The 21,490-nt window shown below is 35.9% G+C and overlaps 1 protein-coding gene across 1 annotated transcript in view; it reads right to left on the bottom strand.

Annotated features, from left to right (window-relative positions):
• The window catches only part of LOC148945224 (uncharacterized), a 275,072-nt gene that overhangs the window by 192,313 nt on the left and 61,269 nt on the right, over positions 1 to 21,490 (bottom strand). The window contains exon 2 of the mRNA XM_089098745.1: positions 18,688 to 19,110. Within this exon, the coding sequence (XP_088954871.1) occupies positions 18,688 to 18,989 (302 nt within the window). The 5' untranslated portion in view covers positions 18,990 to 19,110. The remainder of the gene's footprint in view (positions 1 to 18,687; positions 19,111 to 21,490) is intronic.

Genomic DNA, 21,490 nt, shown 5'->3' with positions numbered 1-21,490 from the left:
TCGGTACAACTTATATTTAGGAGTCATATGTCCGATCAAAATTGTAACATTCATATTTCAAATTCATGTTTCATGTAGCATTAAGGTGTAACATGATTTAGCCTGAAAAAACAATGTTTGAGACGCGAGTGTACGAGAAGAAATAAATGTTTCCCGGTCATTCATACAAAATAATAGCAAATTCCCTGCAAAAAAAAAGAAAAATGAAAAAAACCTAAAAAACTTTTCCCATGCTGACCAATGGTCTGCGTTGCGCAGGTACCAATCTCCTGATTCACTGCCTTCGGCCAGGAGTGTAATGCGTGGTTGGGGGCAATTATCCGACGTTTTCCGTGTCTTCCCCCAGATTTCTCCAGGTACCCATTTAGAGCTGGGTCAATTTTGGCTGAGCTTACAGAGTCACACCCAGGGTTGCCACCACAACCAAATAAAAATAACCAGTTTTTCACCAAGAAACTAACCAGAAATCACCAGTATTTCACAAAAATCACCAGAAATCGGTGGTCAATAATGATATGCTTTGCACCAAAAAGACGCGTTGGGCACCCTGAGCTAAGACATTATGTTTTTCAAAGGCCGTCAACTGCTTAAGGAGGAAGAGAATTAATAGCTAAAACCGGAATTCCAGGCAAAGACTGAAATTGTTACCTAAAATCCTGTTACTAGACATAAAGAGCCTTTTTAATTATTTAACTACTATTATGCTTTTCTTTGTCTTTACTTTGCAAAATCTTTTCTTTTTCTTTTTTCTAGGTTTCCATTGAAAAGAATAACCCCAATAATCCTCTTTTGTCCTAAAATCGAATTTCATTTGCTTATGAGCGTTTTTAATCCCCCTGCCATAGTTGGTATCCTTAGTGGTATACCTTAGCTCTGAAAAAGACGCCTCAAATGGTGCCAATTTCTTATATATTTATTTTACTTCCGGAATATTGTCGTGGGTCAAGTCTAAGCTGAAATATCAGACAAACGGTGATAAATCTTATTTTCCCTGGTTTCTTAAACGAGAGCCCCTTGAGACTGAGCCCTCTGGTTTCTCGAGACTGTTCAGTCCCTCGAAAAAGACCTAGGCTGTTGAATCTATGTTCATGTGGGACTATGCTTTCTTTACCTGAGAATTTTTTGTCGTTTCTAAGCCTCAATCCGTTTTCATCGCACATATATGTATTTATAAATTAAAATTTGTAAGAATGGAGAAGCCGATTGCCAAGCTAAAAGGATACACAAGGGCCCAAAATAACACCACTCTTTAGAAATAACGAATAAAAACAAGGCATAAAATATGAAAGTCACTGATTATTTCACCTCAGTAAGACAGCGAAACCAATCATGCATAAAATGTCAACCAATTTTGTAAAAAATCACCAAATTAAATGAAAATCACCAGAAATCACCAGATTAAAAAAGAAAATAACCAGATTCAATAAAATCACCAGGAGGATGAAAAATCACCAGATCTGGTGATAAATCACCAGCGGTGGCAATCCTGGTCACACCATTGACCCCCGTCCCAAACCAAATAACCAGTAACACAAGGTAAACGAAAGTAAAAATTACTTCTCTGATTTGTATCAACTGTTTGCAATTGCGGAGGCGTGAAAAAAAAAAAAACAATTTAAGGAATGTGAAGGGTAACAAACGATCAAGGTTTTGATAAAATGTCTCAGCACCTCTAGCTCCAACTTTTTATTGTTACAGTTTTTACTATTTTCTGTTTGAATACTCGAATAAAAATGTTTCCCTCGAAAAGCCAAAAAAAACCTTGTTTTTGCTCTCCTGTGGAATTATGAGATACTTTCACTGCTAGCACAACAGTAAATGTTTCTTGCCATAACTGCGCATATGCCCCTCCCCCTCCACCAAGGAAGGACCAAAAAAACTTAAATAAAAGTTGGTCTCAATGGCACGAACGCGAATGCATCTATGGTTATTGTCCCGTTTTGTTGATTGATGACGTTTGCAAAGTTGCTAAATACCTCCTTTTCTAATCATCTGCTAGTCAATAGTTTCTAGCCAAGAATCTTTTCTTCATTAGAGAAAAAAGAAAGAGCAGAATAAACTGCAAGTAACAATGTGTTACTTATGGTTCTTTTATCAGTATCCATGTATAAATAATTATGGATCGTAATCAGTGTCGATGACGGCTGATTAAAAACTCTCGTAACAGATGTCCATAAACATTAATCATAGCTCAAACAGTCAGCATCTCCAGCGACTGCATTTTTAAAACCTTCAAGATACATAGGACAAAACAATTAAAGAAGGACTACAAAAATGAAGTTTAATAGTTACGAACGACTCCCCGGCTTTGGAAAAAGAAACAAATCTCAGCGTAAAAAAGGTAAAAAAAAAGGATATTGGACAGCAAAAGCTAGACCGCTTATCCTACTTCTGCAAATTTCAAGAATAGTTTTACTGATCACCTTACAAGGACAAAGAGAAAAGGGTTCATGGAGAGATGAGCTGGTTCGAGCTTATAAGAAATTACCTAAAACGTTTAGATTCCACTGGAGGTGTCCCACGAACAGGATAAAATAAATGAAGCACGTTTACCAGGAACCCACCCTCAAATGGTTTAAGAAACAATGCTTTTGATTATTTTTGTCTTTTCCTTTAGCGATATACATTTTCTCTATCCTAGCCGATATTAAAATGTGGACATAGAATGCGTAATGGTATTTATCACTTCAGACTACTTCATCGTGCGACAGCACCACTTCACCGTATAATCATACTTTACATACGTAATTAGTATGTCCGTAACAGCCAGCCAATCGCTATTCTGAAAACAACCACGTGATGATATACAAAGTGTACCAGTTTTTCCATATTATTTATACAAACAGAGTCAGTTTGTTTCTGGATGCTCGGCTCACAAAAGAGATAACATTTTTCTTTCTTTTTATGCCTGAAGCGTACAGAAAGCGAGTATATCTCCTCATATAATCCTTTTTTAGGGGGGGGATGTGAGTGGGTTATAGGGTTGGAGGGAGAAGCGGGTTGAAGGGGTGGGAGTGGATGATGGTTATTACCCTGGAGGTGTTTGAGAGAAGGTGATTATCTTTTTTTTCTTTTTTTATTATTATTCTAATTAGTCTAGGACGCTTCTGGGAATATTAATGTAGGGTTTTTTTTTTTTTTTTTTTTTAGCAATTTAGGATAAATTTAGGAGTGTTTATTGGTTAATCGCTACGTTTTAGCAAAATTTAAATTTTTCCCTAGCGCAGTCATTTATATCTTTAATAGTTTATATTGTTGTGTATTATGTTAATAAAAGTCAAAGGCATATTGGTTGCAAACAGTTAGTAGGACTTACGTGACTTAAGACCCATCCGGCCTCAAAGGTCGTTTCGGGGCCACTTCTTTCACCAGTATATTGATGTGGCTCCTATGTGTACTTCAATCATCTGCCAGACGGAGAAGGTATGCCATGTTCAGCGACGAAAAAACAACTTTCTATCACTTTGGAAGGGGGTCCTCAGTGGCGTAGCAAGGTCTTGTGACACCCGGGGCGGAATTTCAACTCGTCGCCCCTCCCCCCCCCCCCCAACAAATATTTAAACATTGCTTAGTCATATTATTTTATGGTGAAAACATACAAAAAAAACTATTTGAAGTGTTTAAATAAAGGAGTGAAAGGAAAGTAATTTGCGTGCTGTATAACATTAGTATGTATACATTTTAATGTAAGTAATTTACATAAATTTAAGCAAAATACAACATTTTTATACATATTAACATTATTATTAGAATATCAAACAACACCATTTTAATTTGTGGCTTACATTAAGTAAGGCTAAAATGAGCAGGGGCTTTTATTATAAACGTTTTAAGAGGAAATACAAGAATACCTCTAGCTTTCGCATTTTACTGTAGGCCTATCCATGTTTTTTTGTACTTTGACTTGAGACACCAAGGTGGTTGAATGATATATATATATATATATATATATATATATATATATATATATATATATATATATATATATATATGTATTTTTTTATCTGCACGAACTAACAAAATGTACTACATTTAAAACCCAAGTTTTCATTAAAAACCCCTTCTTTCTAACTTTGTTTTATGCAAACTTAGAAATAGCCTCATCAAAAAATCTATCTTTTTGCTACACTGTTTTCAATAGATAGCACGGCTAAGCTCGATAGTTGACCTTGGCTCTTAGTAGATTTAAAGTAACTTTTAATAAGCATGAGTTTAGAAAAACTCTTCTCGCAAGAAGCAACAGACACATAATGTCAGGTAAAACCTTAATGCTAAAGTTATATTAGGAATAGTCTGGAAGCTCACATTCAACTATAAACTGCAGTAGTCTCAAAAAACTCCACTTCAGAGCCACTTTTCAGGAACGTTTGTCGCCTGTAAAAACCTCCTCAGACGTGGGATTTTGTTTAACATGTCTCCTGAGGATATCTTTCCGCAATTCTCAACTAATCAGGCCACTAATTTTACACTTCAATTTCTGAACTGTTTAGGAAGTTCCTGGTCTCCAAGATAGCAAGCCGAAGTGATATTCATTCCATGCCTTTGCAACGCGTGTTGATCTCTTGTTGAAAAGTGTCAAAGCACTCTAACATCGATATTTTTAGTTCTTCTTCCAAAGTTAGAGGCTCGTCTGTAGCTTTTCCTCCGGGCATCAGTTTCTTTCTTCTAATATTTCTTCGTTTGGCTATATGAATGTCCATCTCATTACAAATAGCTTTTGCAAATTCCATTGCCTTTTCCACAAGACCATCTCTATTATCATTCAAAAAGGCCTTTAAACTCCTCATGTTGATGAGGCACTTTTTGAATCTTATTTCAACAATTTGCATGTATTTTTGGGTGTGGTTGACTTCTTCAAGGACACTATTCCATAATCCTCAAAAAGCACAAAAATGACAAATCCCGCATTCCAAGTCAACAAAGTTTGAGCAGCTCCTCTAGTGTCGAGAGTTTCGGAAGAGTCACAAAGTTTCTCAATGGTATCGAAAATCTTCTTAAAGCGTTTAAACACTGGCTTAACAGCTTCATAGTGAGCACTCCACCTGGTTTCTGCAAGTCTTTTGACCGTAAATTCAACATTTGCCAAGAGGATATTCTATCTGTGTGTTGAACATGAGAAAAAAAACATACAACCTTTCCAGAGTACCAAAAAAGGTCACACAGGAAGGAACTGTAGCAAAAAAGTGAATGGTTGGCACAAGGTACAAACAATGCTTTAGGATTAAGCTCCCGAATCCTAGCTTGTTCTCCTGAATTCACTCAAGCCATTGTTGGAGCGTTGTCGTAGCCCTGCCCTCGGCAAATTGCTATATATAGACCATCTTCTTCAATTGCATTTAAAATATCCTGTGTACTGTCCACTGCTCTTTTTCCTGTAAGCTGATAATAGCCTAAAATGACTCTTTTACTTCAATTTCAAGTATGCTTTTACTAGCATAGGAAGAAAGATCAGTAATTCAATGATATATGTCTGGTTTTTGATGTGTAGTAAATAATTGAGAAAAAAACTTTGGAAAGTTGAGAAAAAATTATGTCGAGTTAAGTGAAAGTGATAGTTACTAAGGGTGGATTGTCACTAGCGATAAATCAATAGGGGTGGCAACCCTGAACGAAAGGGACTTTTTGGGGAACCGATCTTTTTTCGAGACGACGGATTTTTGGGGAAATCTCCAAAAATTCGGGGACAATTGAAGCAATATTAATATAGGACAAAATCTACCAAAAAAATTTACTAGGCCACGCACACAACTAAGTAGCATTGCCGATATGCTACCCAACTTTTTACGCAATAGAGCATAACCTAAGTTTCAACACATTTTCTTTGAGCAAAATTATTTTTATACATAAAAATGATATTTTCAGACAAAATCTGCCAACAAATTTGAAAACTGCCAAGTAGCATTACTACTTTGCTACCCCACTTTTTGCACGGCGGGCCCAAATCTATCACAAGTCCTTTTAAACCAATTTGTTTCACCCCTCCAGGGCGGGCACCCGGGGCGGTCCAAGCTGGCACCAGACGAACTATCCGTGAGTGAAAGGACTGCAGTTAAAAAGAGATTGAAGATCACTGGTGATGGCAGGCAATCTTGCAAAACACCGTTGATATTTCAAAGCTTTCGGTCAGCCCTTCTCTAGTCATAACACGGCTTCTGAACTTCGGTGTAAATGCCTAATTAAGGCAACCAAGTTGGGTGGGATGCCAAAGTGAAGAAGAATATGCCATAGATCTTCTCTCCAGATGAATTTGAGCACCTGTTTGAAGTCTATGAAGAGATACAGTCAGTTTGCTTCATTAAAAAGTCACAAGTTTTATACGTAGTTTGATAAATATGCCCTATTTCTTCTCACGCTAGACACGCTTGGGGGACGAGCTGAAACGTTCAGGAAAAAGGTTTTTTGTTTGGGAAATGTGTTAAGCTGTCTTCTTTTTTTATCCTCACGAACAAGTATTTACTAAGGGTTTTTTTCTGTTTTATACATGCCCAAGCTCTTTGGCTAGTTTATTATAAGTTATCAAATGCTCAAATGTAGATTGTAGTGAAAACTATTATTACGAGAACGGATTCAACTTTGTGTAGACAAATCCAATTTCATCGTAAAAAGCTTTTGTTAGTTTAATCTTACCAGTGTAACCTAAAACAGATACCCTAACCTTGAACAAATTATGCTTGGCTTAACGTGGCAAAAACAACTAAATTAACTTACATTACCATCAAGAATAGAGACAGAATTTTGTTATCTGTATTTCTTTTGATGTGACGGTTATATTTAATTTTTCTTTAATTTTTCAGATCTTGTGGTAATTAGAATTTTTAATAGATTCAAATCTTTCATCGAGTCACCACAGTGGTGTTATTTCTGCAAAACTGCCCGAGGAGTTGTAATAAACTGAGGCATGTTTTGCCAAAGCAGATCTACGAATGATTTATAACTCAATTGTTTACCTGTTTATCTCATATTGCTGATCTGGAGCAGCAAAGCTGTAAGGATCATAGGCAAGTATGTCAAATATGTGAATGATTCAAGTGTTGTTTTTTTTTCAATCTTTAAATTTGCTCAACGTGGGACAACTAGATGATTATCAAGCGGCAGTTTTCGTTTTCCAGTGTGCATAACCTAGGCATAAGTGCTTTTCGTGATACTTACCGTGCTAACAATGATATTTATAAATATAATAGGAGAAACAGTGGATAGGAGGATCCTCCTATGTGGATACGAGGTGGTTGGACACAAGATCAGGATTTCCATTGCAGTTTCTTGGAACTGCAGTCTGGAATTCTCTACCAGTGAGCATTTGAGCAGTTGAGCATCCTTTAGAGTTTAAAAGAATATTTATTAAAAGATGGTTGAATTATGTATTTTTGTTGGTTGGAATGGAGGAACAGTTGGTTGGGAGTGACAGGGAGGAATGGTTGGTTGGGGGGGGGGGAGTAATTAGTGTTTGGAAGGTCGAGATAGTAGGGAGGTATTTGCATATTTTAGAATTGATAATGTGAAGGAGTTTGGAATATTTTTTTTAAGTTGTTTGTGGGTATGTTAAAAAATATTTAATTTTGTCTACTGCATGCCAGCAAAAACATAGGTTTTTAAGTACAGTAGATTTAAATTGTAAAGAGTTAAAATTATGTATATTAATAGTCAGTATCAGTACTTATTATACAAACATACCCATCGGGGCCATGGCAGAGAGAGGGGTACCAGATCTGACCACCACCCCCTTCCCCCACCGAAAAATTTGTCCGACTTAAAAATCACTCCAATGAAACAGGTAAAAAAAAAAGCTTAACCACCCCCATGAATAAAATTATTTTTGCAAGTCTCCCCGAACAAAAATTCTTTTAAGATAACATCCCACCCCCCCGAACAAAATCCTGGTTACGGCCCTGATACTCATTATTTGGCCTCTCGGAAAGACTGTGATTGAAGACAAGGTAATTTCTTATATTAGCAATAGTTGATTATTTCTTCTTTATTAGCAAGGTAAAACCCTCTCTGAATTATCATAACTTTGTGCATTAGCAGACTTGCGTAATAAAATTAAATTTGAAAATTTCGTTTAAAGTCCATTCAAATTCACAATTTATGCTGCGATTTTCTATCGTAACATGAACCTACCCGTTTTTTCGTTTTTCTTTTCTTTTCATCTGAGCTAGTGTTTTGCTTCATTTTTAATTTTTTGAAATATATGTTGAATTTCATTTTTGCAGTGACATGCACATAACACCAGGCACGCGCACACAAAACTATTTTTTTGGGAAGGGCAGCTCATAAAAACCCTCAAAAACAGGCAAGTTAGACGAGAAACAAGGGGTAAATCAGAAGATTTACTCTCTTCGGTAATCTTCTGAGATTACCGAAAAAGAAGAATCCTTTTCGGCCAACCGTCTAGGGCTAAACAAAAAGCAGGTCGTCCGCGATTGGAATGGGAGAATGTCGTAAAGAAAGATTTAACGGAAATGGGAACTTCCTAGGAGGGTGTAAAGACAGAGGCTTTGAATAGATTCGGATGAAGGAAGAGCGTGCGTCGCTGTGTTGGCCTCGAGCGGTTTGGTGCTGCGATGAGTTAGTAGTAGCAGTAAATTAGAAGAATTTGGATGTTTTGTAAGAGCTTGAAAGTGCCTTCCACATCCCTATATGCATACAACAACATGGAAATAAGGGAGATAAAAATCAATTAGTCTAATTATGCATAATCTTCATTTTAAGGCGATATATTGTCGAACGTGTCAAAATCATATTCACAGCAGTTTTTTACGACATTTTTAGATTTACTTGAACCTTGCTTATCAGTAGAATGTTTTGGTGTGAACTGCCTGTCAAACATACATATTCACAGTATATTCACAGGATCCAAAACTCAACTAAATGTCGATAACTATATCATGTCCCTAGTTTGGGAAGCAACAAAACAGTTTTAGGCTTTGCTTGTGATAAGTTTTATTTTGATGCTTTAAATAAGAGAAAAACATGCGAAATTGACTGTGTTTAGGTAAATACTGTGGTTTAATTTTTGCAGACAATATATAAATTACGCCATATAACCTTTAAGCTAGAGGCATTGAAACATACTTTCCAAAATATGACCTGTCTTCTCTACCTTCTATGGGGTAAACAAATCCCCACTACTGTACCAAAAGATTGAAGAGCCCCCTGTGAGACTTTAGAAGTTGTATGGCTCACAATATTTAGTTCTTGGCACAGCGACATATTTATGGAGACTCAAGCATGGTCTAAGCTAGTTTGACCATTATTAACTACATGATGATGTGTTTACATGGTAGTATACGGTGCTAAGCGAGCTGAATACGCAGTTCACGTTTTTTTTTTTTTTTTTTTTTTTTTTTTTTTTTTTTTTTACTGGTTCATTGGTACACTATGGATGCCAGCTACGCCGAAGTCCTTCCCTCGCTCAATAAATAAGTTTTATACATTTGTTGAACATTTGCTTGAAGGAGCCATCATATGACTTGGAAGTTGTAACACCCTCAGGGAGACGGTTCTAGATAATTAGTCCCGTAGGTCGATCACGATCTAGCCTACCCTTGTATGGAAACGTCACTAATCAATATTTTTGGTGAAGATTACTCTCACTGATACACATTTTAGTTGGTCTAACAAAATTACTAATGATATAGCTAGTCAACATTCCATTTGACACAATAAACATTACGGTGAGCTACCGTAAAAGGTCTCAAGGCCATAACTAGGGGGGAGGGTTAGAGTTTGACCCCCTACCCAAAACTTTTGTCCGACTCGTAAAAACGTAAAAAAAATGTATCTAAACAATAAATCGAAACAGATTTCTATATATATATATATATATATATATATATATATATATATATATATATATATATATATATATATATATATATATATATATATATATATATATATATACGTATATATATATATATATATATATATATATATATATATATATATATATATATATATATATATATATATATCAATTTTAATCTATATTCTTATTCCATTGAAGCAGCTGCTGGTAACCCCCTCCAATTCACTTTCTCCCTCGTGAAAGTAATATTTCGTCTCAAAATTGCATTTAAGGACAAAACATCGCTAGCACGGCATCTAGCAATTTTCAAAATAAAGAATAGAGTGCGCTGGGTTTCATAGTAAACAGTTTCTGTTTACAATTTAGCTTTTGGCACTCGTGGTACACTTTAAGTGAAATTTATATAGAAAAGACTATAACAGATGAAGAAATAGATAAAAACCTTAATACAGAAAAGGTAAATTGAAATACTAGATAGATAAAACAAAAGGAAGGCCATACCTCGTACATAAAAAATGTTCTTCAGTAATCTAAGTTAGAAGACTATACATACAAAATGATAAAACAATATTAAAAAGATAATACTTTCAGACACTTATGGTATCCTAAAAAAGAAAAAAATAAGTATGTCGGCATCTTAGATAACTCCCAAAATATCCAGGAGTCATATCCTCCACATAAAAGTGAATTGGAGGTAAGAGTGCCCCCCTCCAACCCCAATAAAAGAAATAAAGAATGATTTTTGGGCAATCTGACCAAAAGCCAGATCTCTTCGAAAAAGACATAACTAAACACATATTTTACTTCAAAAATATAATTAAAAAACAACACGATGAAGAGAACAACTTTAAAAGAGTCTTAGCATCATCACTCCGGTGAAGTTCAGCTGATAGACTAGGTCGTTCATTTAACCAATCTCTTTTCAAAATAGTTAGTTTTGGGGGACCTAACCGGTCAGTGTCTCCTTTCAAGGGCAAAACATTTCGTATTCATTCATTAAGGTTCAATAGCATCATTTTATTTTTAAACGTGTTGTATTGGCGGTGTATTCCACCATGTCAATATTTAGCAACATGGCTTCGCTTATATTCTTCTTAAACTTTTTTATTTAGTTTCCATTGCTTACATGTATTTTTGTAAATGATTTCGTTCACATCCCGCGGTTTAGATGAACTGAATTAATTTCCTCCTATTTCATTGGGACATCCTTGACACTCTACTGAGTCGACTCTCGGACTCTCGTCGACTCTCGGATATATTTTTCTCACCCGTCACAGCTAACGATATGGCAGTTGGTTCTTTTGAAGGAGAGGAGGGCATGGTCTCGTAATATCAAAAACCATATTATTGAAGCGTTAACCTTGAACAGCTGAACAGGGTTGTCAACTTGCACACTTTTCGTGTGAAAAGCACTCTTATTTTTTCATTGCACTCTTTCACACTACGGACCGGATTTGCACTCTTTTTGCCCATTATTTGCTCTTTGCACTCTTTTATGCACTATTTTATGAAATGATGATAGAAAAACTATTATGCGAAATAAAAAACGGTACTTGACTTGACCACAGTGAATTCCTTTCAAAACATTTGGATAAAACGTAGACAAAACTTTAACTAAACATTTGATGCAGTCAACTATAGTTCAGTTAAAGACAAGACAAGATCTTTTATTGACAAAAACACAAGACAAATAAATCTTTAAACTAGTTTACTAAGAGAAAGGCTCGATGTGTCGGCCATAAACAAATATAGGAAAATGCCAAAATAACAAATACATGATATAAAGAAAAACAAAAAAAAAACATACAAGGTTGGAGATAACAGAGGAGGCCACACCAGCGCAAGAACACCACAACACAATTAATACTAATATCAATTATCCATCAATCCAGACAAAGAACCATCTTTGAAATATGTTTTTTCAAAGAAGATCTGCTCTTGAAACTTGGGAACATTTCTACTAAATTAAGTTTGTTTAAAATATGAGGAATCTGGTATATGATTGAGAATCTAGCTCTTTCTGATTTAATTGGAGGAAGGCGATACTTCTTGGAGCGGACGGGGTGGGCAGGAGAAATGGGAGTCTCAATTATACCCAAATCATAGAAATAATTCGTTGAAGACTGAATATCATAATAAAACATTGCATAAAGATCCAAGCAATCAAAAAAAAACACCTGCAAATTTCCGGAAGAGGATTACCTTTTAAGCTAAAAAAAAAAAAAAATAATAATAATCTTTATCTAACCCTTTATTTAAAGGTTGATTTAAGTAGGGAGTCCTCCTAACTTTATTTTAAATACATTTGGAAAATTTGAAGCTAATATGTTTATTGATCGAAGGATAACTGATAATTATTTGTAAAGGGGATAAGAGTGGTCAGAACAGTGAAAGGAGCTGTGCGCGCGGTGGCAGCCACGCGTGCACAAATTTTTTGACTTGCACTCTTTTTCAACAGATTGCACTCTGATTTGCACTGTTTTTTGGCTTCGGCAGTTGGCAACCCTGCAGCTGAAGATCCTTCTATAGTGAAACACATGTATAAACGATTTTGTATGTAAGAAGAGTAAAAATTGACCAAATTTACTGCACTTTTAGCCCAGGTTTTTTTTTAAGTTCTTTTTCTTTTATTTCGGAAAAGCAAAAAATAGGCAATACTTGTGGGCCTATTTTCAATATAATACGATTTTAACAGTCTATTCTCATGTCCACACCCCAGTGTGATGTAACTTTGGGTAGTTTTAATAGCAAGGATATCAAAACAGGTACTTATGTACTATCTGTAACACACGCGAAAAGTGAAGTTTGGTTAATGCTAATGAAATAAAACAAAATATATGGCGCGTGTGTTACAAATAGTACATAAGTTCCTCAAAACATTTAGTAATGTTATATTTAACAAAAGAATAGCAAATTTTCTTCGTGACGAGCAATCTTCACAAATCAATACAAATGGGTAATACGAAAAATAAGACATTTTCAAAATCACGACTTTTGAGGAAGAAGGTCACAAACAAAAATCGTGACCAAATTCAATACAATAACAAGAATGGGTAAATTTATTTTGGACAATTAGCAAAAACAGCGTGTGGTAAGATATCCCCGTCCTTTTACTTCTTGCCCATACTAAATTTTATAAAAAGCAATAAATAAATATTTATTATTTTATACCCATAATGCTAAGACATCTAAATTAAGGCTTATTTAGGATTAGAGCTTCCATTCCAAAAAAAATCTGATTTTTTAAATCGGTATTGAATCTGAATAAGCATTCCAAATTTAATCAAAACTGGTGCAGTGACAAGACCACATCTAGGGGAGGGGGGGTCCAGGTTTGATCCACCCCTCCCCCCAACAAAAAAATTGTCCGACTTGTTAAGAGGTAACACAAATTCATATAAACAAAATAAATATAATTTTTGATTCTTTTTTAATGTTTTTTGACCCCCCCCCCCCAAACAAAAATCCTGGATATGCCCATGTGCCCATGTGCTGGTGCCCGTGTGCTGGATATACTCAATTACCAGGGATAATTAGAATAGGCAAATCTTTATTCAATAATAACGTTGACAACCCTTGGATCTATCATTAACAGCTTGATTATCCCAGATTATAGAAAGAGAGATGAACTTCGATAATCATTATATTAACTCTTCCTTTGTCAGAAAAAAATAAGAATCAGAAAAAACTAAATATATAGGTTATTATTTTCGAATTTATATTGGAAGTTATTCAAGCTCAAGCTCATTAAACGACTCTCACACTTGGAGATTGTTTGAATACATCCAGGGGCATCGTTTCGGGGGGAGGGAAGGTAGTTACCCCCTCCCAATAATTTAGAGAAAAAACTATTATATAGCCCTTGCCCGTTGACTATCCGCATATGGACCCCTCTTGCCCCCAATAAAAATGCTGGAGCTACTCCCCTGTATACATCAAAACCATCCATTTTTATTTTGTGTTTTTTTTTATTTACCAAGGCCGTAACCAGGATTTTTTTTCGGAGGGGTTTTACTGGAAAAAAAAATTCGGGGGGGGGGGTGTACAAAAAAACTTAAAAAACGCATACAAAATTTGTTTATATCCTTTTCTGTTACGTTTTTACGAGTCAGACAAACATTTCGGGGGGGGAGGGGGTCAAACCCCCTGACCCCCCCCCTGGATACGGTCTTGTTAACTACTGTATGCAGTTCTTATTTTTTACGGTCCTTTTTTTAAGATCTTGCCAGACTTTATTTATGGGAAGAAAACATATAACCAAAACAGATTCCAACCAATCTGGACAGAAGTACAGACAAATATGGCTTAATTCTGGAAATGACAAATCTGGGCTTATGTTTTCTTAGTGTGCAAAAGAATTTTTGCTAAAAGAGCTTAGCTTAAGACTAATAAAGGTTAAAGCACCAAAGACTTGAGTATCAACATGTCATACAACCGGAAATATTTTGGACAAGCAAGATTCCAATAATCTAGGATTTCATTTTGGACAAAGTGAAAGTGTTGGTATGAAACGAAACTACCAATATTTTGCGAAACAGAAAAAAAACTGATGAGCAGGCAGTAAGCCATAGAATTTTATTGACAAATAAAATGAAAACCCATTATATCACGATTTTCCTTCAGTTTTCCGATATTTAATAAAAAGTCATTCTCCTTTGTTCAAAGAGATTATATTTTCTTAACTGGTTCTTTTTTATTGCCTGGTTTTTCAGTTCTTTTTCGTACTGCTTGGCAAAACAGCCTGTTCATTGTAAGTAGTTCAGTTGATGAGGTGACATATATCACCTAAGACATGACACTCTTCAGCTTACAACTAGAGTTGTCTACGCTTATTATTAAGTAAATCGCAGGATCAATTCCCTGTTTGGGTTATCCTTCTTTTTCTCTCTTTTTTTATTCTTTGTGTAACATGGCTATCACTTAGGTTTTATCGTTTCTGCTGAGCATAAAACAAGATTGTCATCCTTTCAAAATTGCTCCAATTTCATGTAATTCCAAGGCAGGTATCAAACAAAGTTACTAAGCAATCGAGAGTGGGAATTCCGACAAAACGGTACACGTTAGGCTCAATTATGACTCAGCATCAGGAGAGGCTTCTCACTCAGGGGAGACATAAGGTTACTGTCTTTCAGCATTTCAACGGTTTTCAGCAGATTTTGGCACAGAGAACGTCAAAAGAAGCTAGAACCATACAATAACTGTGTTTAGTTGTGCAGTATGGTGGAATTTTTTTTTTAAATAATCGCTCAATGAAGGCTACTCTTGACAATTTTACATCCAGTAACTATCTGGTGATAGGGTTTTCAAAAACTAGCATCCTGGGCCATAGACCTACTCTTTCCTTCGCACGCTTCAATGACCTGGCGAGCCCTCTTCATGACGATCTTGCAACACAAAAGTCATGCAGCCGTCTTAAAGAACAAAGAATATAAATGCCACCATATCCCTTCAAGCGCGTCTCCTAGAGTTTGAGAAATGGTAAGATGCTTGGACGGTCCAGGAATTGTTCAATGAATTGTTTACTTTCTGATCGAACTTCCACAGCGTCTTCTCAATTTCACATAAAAAGATAGATCAGTCAAAAGAATAGATGAACTTCGTCTCCAGGGAATTCACTTTTCAGCTGGACTTTCTTGGAATACCCAAATCAATTGGATAGAATCCTTATGCGCGAAAAAGCTGGCAATAATTCTACTCTCTAGAGCCCTTCACTCTAAAACTTCAAAGCTTGTCCACTCCTCTAAATAAGCCCCGTACAAGAACTGCTGCTGAATGTGGCCCAATTTATAAAACCCACTTAGAACAAATTTAGGTGATCCAGAATATGGCTAGTCGGGCAGGTCAGAGCGCCACCAAAGACCAGCGGCTAACTTTAAAGGCAAGATTTGATTTGGCCCCAATTACATCCATCTACAAGTAAGAAAACACCTATTTCTACCATTTAGGCAATACCTACCATCGTCAAAGCTCACAACTTCAGGGTTACGTTCAAAAGTGGATCTGTATTTAGGCTTGGAAGGTCCTAAAACAACCTGAATAATACAAAAAAGGATACTAGGAGATTTCAACATTTATCTTGTACTGGGAAAATCGCGTTTCGGATACAGCAATATATATGACAAATCTGATTTCAGTAATGGCACCTATATTATATTTTTGTTTCCAATGTATTTGTTGCCTAGATTACACAGCAAAGAGCGCGTAGCAAAAAAAAAAAAATCCAACACAGCTTACCATTCCAATAGCAATATTTCTTCCCTCTGTGACATTTCAGTTCTAAAATATACCTAATGAAGTTTTAAACAGAAGTTTATAAATAGATCATTTTTTTTTTTCAACTCGTAATCGAAACACGTGGAAAGGAATTTATGTGTGCAATTTTTAACAAGTGTTTTAGCATTAAACCTTTCATCAAAGAATCTAAATATCACGAAGGAAAGAAAAATCGACACTATTTCAGCTATGTAAAAATCATGCCAAAAAATTTTGAAACAAAAACGAGCGCTAAAATAGAAATCTTCGATACGATTTATGCCAACAATTCAAACAATCTGTATAAACTAAGCATGGTGATAGCTTTTGCTATAAGGTTGCGCCACCCATTAATGCACACAGTCCAAACTCTAAAGAGAAGGTGGGAGGAGAGGGGGTTGGTAAAAACAAAAAAGTGCATTTGTAAGGTTAATATTTTTCCTTTTTCCTGGAAGGGGGGGGGTATTTTGCACCAAACCCAGAAGGGGGTCCCCTTATAATTTCCCTTCCCCTGAAATAAGGTAAGATACCACTTACTCATGATGAAAAGATATCAGCTTAACACGACATATTATTGGATTTTCTTGGGGCTAGAATGTTGGGTTATTGGATTTTCTTGGGGCTAGAATGCTGGGTGACCCCTTGAAGTAAGCCTGCTAAGTGCCTTCGGCGATTCCTAATGAATTCTTCTGATGCACGAATACTAGGAAGAAAACACAAGGTTCTTACCCATTCTATCAGATATGGTAGGATATATTGGTTCATTTTCTTTTTACAATCCATAGTACAGCCAACTATAGGGGGTCGTAGACTGCAGGGAAGATAGGCCAATAGAAAACCATAAGTTACTGCTAAAATTAGGCTACGGTACTACTATCACATACAACTTACTGCATCACCAAGTCACCTTAGGCCAAACCAGCTGTGCACGCCCCTCTTCCGCCCCGATCCATTCACAGCTTCACTCTTTACCTCAAATGAAGTACCAATTTCCTTTAAATCCTTCCTTACAACATCTTACAACCCCATTTGGGATGACCTACTTTTCGTTTGGCCCCAGATGAATGACAAAAAAACACAATCTTTGACAATCTTTCGTGCTTAATCAATAAATCTTGGCCTAGCCATCCTAACCTTTCAGTCATCACAGCCCAAGAAATTAGGTTCGAACCACATTTTTCTTACAGCTTACTATTTGATATAAGGTCAGTCAAAATAGTACAGAACCTACAATTATCCTTAGATAAATTCTTTGGAAAACATTTAGCGAACCTTCCTCATCCTTTTGAAGTACTCACGTTTCAAAATCATAATTGATTATTGTCATGACCGTAACTTCCAGTATTCTAATCATAATTCGCAAACTTATCTTGCTTTTCTTCCAAACTTTTTTTCAACTGCGTAAAACAGTGGGCCTCGGGTTTTCTATTTCTTCATATCTTCACTGCATTCACTATCTTAAGTAGTAATAAATGAACTATTAACAATTATTATTTCTAATTGGAATTTTTTCGATTTTGCTTTAAGGGGACTTCGCCAAACTATGCTGGCCTCGTCAGTGCCACAAAGATTAACTTTTTTGTTAAGATTTTTAATTCATATGATTGTCTTTTTATTTTGCTTCTTTACATGGTGGTTCTCTGTAGAAATTATCATTTAAATAAATCGTAAACAAATAGGCATGGGTACATCTGAATACATATCCGACTTTTTTTTTACATACCTCACTGCTCAGGTACACCAAAAATAGTTACTACGCGCGTTGATCCTTTACCTAGTTTAATAACTAGGTTTTAGGATCTATCGTAGCTTTGCCTACAGGAATCAAGATGACCGAGGAGTACAAGAGCCTCATCAAGGAAAAACTTCAGGCGGATTTTACCACCAAACAAAAATGTTTTCAGTGGGGGTTTCACCCTTCTGGTACTCAGAGCAAGCCTACATGTTCGTCTTCTCACCAAAATAAACTTTGGTGCAATGAGAGAAAGCTCTAGAAAGGAGTTGGGTAGATAGAAGAGAGTCAACCACGCCTCACTAGACTTTTCCTTTAAAGATAATACGTCGTCTTTGATAGTGCTATAACCTACCATACAGCCTTTATTATAGCAGATTTATTGGAGTCGCGCCAGATGAGTTTACGGAGTCCATCATAATTATTGAGGGAATAGCTGCAAACTGCACACAGACATCGGCACTGAGAGAATGGGATATAGGTTTTCTTCATGGGGAATTGATTATACTTCAAGTCTCATTGCCTAACCTTTTGTGGATAGGGTTCTTTGGGAAAGTTTTGTCAACTTTCCCATTCCCTTCAACCCCTGTGGTCAGGCATTATCGAGGGTGGTAAAAAAAAACTAACGTTGTTTTGTAGCGTCTAAAACTTTCCAAAAGAGTCTTTCAAGCCTATTTTAGGGGAAGTTTCCCTTGACCCTTTACCTCTAAGTAGATACAGATTCGGCATAGTTTTTTCTCTTAATTTCCTCAAAATCTTCGTTGGTGGACTAATCTCTTAGCTGGAAAGCATTTAGTTGGATTCAATATGAAACAAATCAATAAGCAAAGAGGATTTTAGTTGCTTATGCCCAATATTACCACAGGTTTCTTTTAAGATAAGAAAATTAGCATACCTGTCACTTTTAGGGTGTTCGTGAAACTCCTTACTAGAGTTAAAATCATGCAACGATTTGAGAGTTTGGGGCTCAGCTGATATACCCTGGGCTCGATACTTTCTCCCTCCTTTTGTAATATGAGACATCCCATACGGAATGATACTTTGAAACTTATCCAATTGAGATTTGAGCTGTAGTATCTCTTCGTCCTTTTGTTTAATCACACTTTTTAACCAATTATTTTCTTTCTCTTTTACTAACAGCCAATATTGAAAATCCAAAACGGGACAAAAGCCCCGTATCCTCCGGTCAGAGGCCATTTTATTCACAGTTTAAGCACAGCTTGCGTCTAATATTCAATCCAGATACTAAACGAACACTGAAGTCACTTTCAAATTGTTCCTGAGGTTCAAAAAGAGAGCTTGTCAAACATTGAAAGACCTGAAAGAAAGTAATCGGTTGTAATCTTTCTTTCATTAAAATTTAAAAGGGGGAAATAATATACCTGCAAATTTATCACAAAAATGTCACGAACTAAAAGAAAAAAGATTTATATTATCGCACCTCCGATCACGGATATAATAAGGGCCTAGAAAAAAAATCAATAAAATTCAACTTTTCTTAAAAACTTCCTTCTGCACTTGAAATCTTAGTTCACAATAATCACTTTCGTTGGCTGTTATTATTCCTTCGGTAAAATGAAAAAAAGTTATTTATACCAAGCATTAAATTTTGTAACTAAAGTAAAAATTTGTTTTTATAAAAAGGCCTACAAGCAATTACAGATAAGTGTCACATCTGAAAACCCTTGCGATAGAATGGAAACCATGAAAACAATTATTTTCCGCTTCACTTGGTTTAGGAGAAAAGAATCCAAATTAACACATTTGAAATAGAAAAAATTCCCATGTAATCTTATAACAAATATGTTAATGAAACTGTAATTCGGGTCTTTAGCTAACTAGAGAACTTTTGAATTTAAAGAATAATTTTATTAAGTTATACTACTATACGAGAATATTTGTGCATGAGAAACCGAAGTACTATTTGTCTCTATCCTTTGTGTGTTAAAAAAGTCATATGTAAAATCTAGCCAAAATTGTCCAATTGATTTTGCATTTTGCATACAAGCTGGAATTCAGTACAATGAATTTTGATGAAATAAAATTGACTTATTCAAATTTACAAGAAAATATAACATTAGAAGCATACTTTTATTAACAGTTTAAGGGTGACATGGTGTGGCAGATTTGCAACATGAGGATTACCCAGAAGGAAGACTATGATTAAAGGACCGCGAAATATTTTCCTAAAAAGACCGATGACACAATGACGTCAATGGGGGGCGGGTTAGGGCATCCCTCCTCCTATATTTTTTAAAAACATACAATGTTCGGGAGGTATTTTCATTGAAAAATTACTCTTCTTGGTATTTTCACTGAAAAATTAAAAATACGAGAATTTACTCCCAAGATTTGAAAAAAAAAATTTTGTCCCCCCCCCTCCTCTTTTGGGAATCGACACTGCTGTAACGACCTTTGCTTGCAAAAAAAAAAAAAAATAGAAATTCCGATAATGGAAATTTTTTAATTTAAAAAAATGTCGGAAAAGTACTATAATTTTGGATACGAGCAGAAGAAATGAACTGCCGGTACCTTTTTCGTGCATATACATAAATGAAGCGTTGAAATTATTATTGTCTTTTTGTTTGTCAACCGCCTACAAACGACATTCTTAAATGCGAGTTAATACTTTCTATTGTCTAAAATTACTACGGCATGATCGATTACAAATTATACAATTTAAACACCAAAAGAAGTCACATTATACAGTTACATACTTACTGTTCATTTTTTGTCACATATAGTATATCCTTCAATAAAATGATTCCCACAAAAAGGAACTCTTGTGTTTCAGAGGCCTATAGTAAAGGCCATTCGGCTCCAATGTTTTATTATTATTATTTTTTTTTCCCAGAGGCACTTCATATGGAAGGGGTCGTCGTAGAAACTTCAAAAGGGTCTCATTCGATTTGAAATCGAGAGTTTTAGTGCCCTTTTTAATATTCGAAAAGGATTGGAGGGCAACTAGCCCCCCCCCCCCACGCACATCATTCCCCCAAACACATCCAATCAAAATTTTGAGATAGCCATTTTGTTAAGCGTAGTTGATTTCCATAAAGAAAATAAATTTTTTAGGAGGACACTCCCCCACAACCCTCGGGACACGGGTTTCAAGTTAAGCCCTGGGGGCACATATGGTCTTCTTAAAAGATGTTGTCGTAGAAACTTCAAAACAGGCTCATTCAATTGGAAATTCAAAGGGTTAGGGCCCTTTTTAATTTTCGAAAAGGGTCTAAGTGCAACTAGCCCCCCCCCCCCCACGCCCATCATTTCCCCAAACACATCCAATCAAAATTTTGAGATAGCAATATTGTTCAGCGTAGTTGATTTCCAGATAGAAAATACGTTTTTGAGGAGGGGACTCCCCCACGACCATCAAGGCAAGGGTTTTAAGTTATGCCCTGGGGGCATATAAGGTTTTTAAAGAAGGCCATGTCGTAGAAACTTCAAAAAAGGCTCATTCGATTGGAAATTCAAAGGACTGGTGCCCTTTTTAATAGTCGAAAGTGATTGGAGGGCAACTAGCCCCCCCCCACCCCCGACGCCCATCATTCCCCCAGACACATCCAATCAAAATTGTGAGATAGCCATTTTGTTCAGCGTAGTTGATTTTCAGATACAAAATATGTTTTTGAGGAGGACAATACTCCACAACCCTCAGGGCAAGGATTTTAAGTTATGCCCTGGGAGCATATACG

Source organism: Artemia sp. Qi Xiang Cuo, chromosome 13 (genome assembly GCF_049724085.1).
Source record: "Artemia sp. Qi Xiang Cuo chromosome 13, ASM4972408v1, whole genome shotgun sequence".
Classification (NCBI taxonomy): domain Eukaryota; kingdom Metazoa; phylum Arthropoda; class Branchiopoda; order Anostraca; family Artemiidae; genus Artemia; species Artemia sp. Qi Xiang Cuo.
The sequence above is the reverse complement of the archived record's forward strand: the minus strand, read 5'-3'. Positions and strand labels throughout refer to the sequence as shown.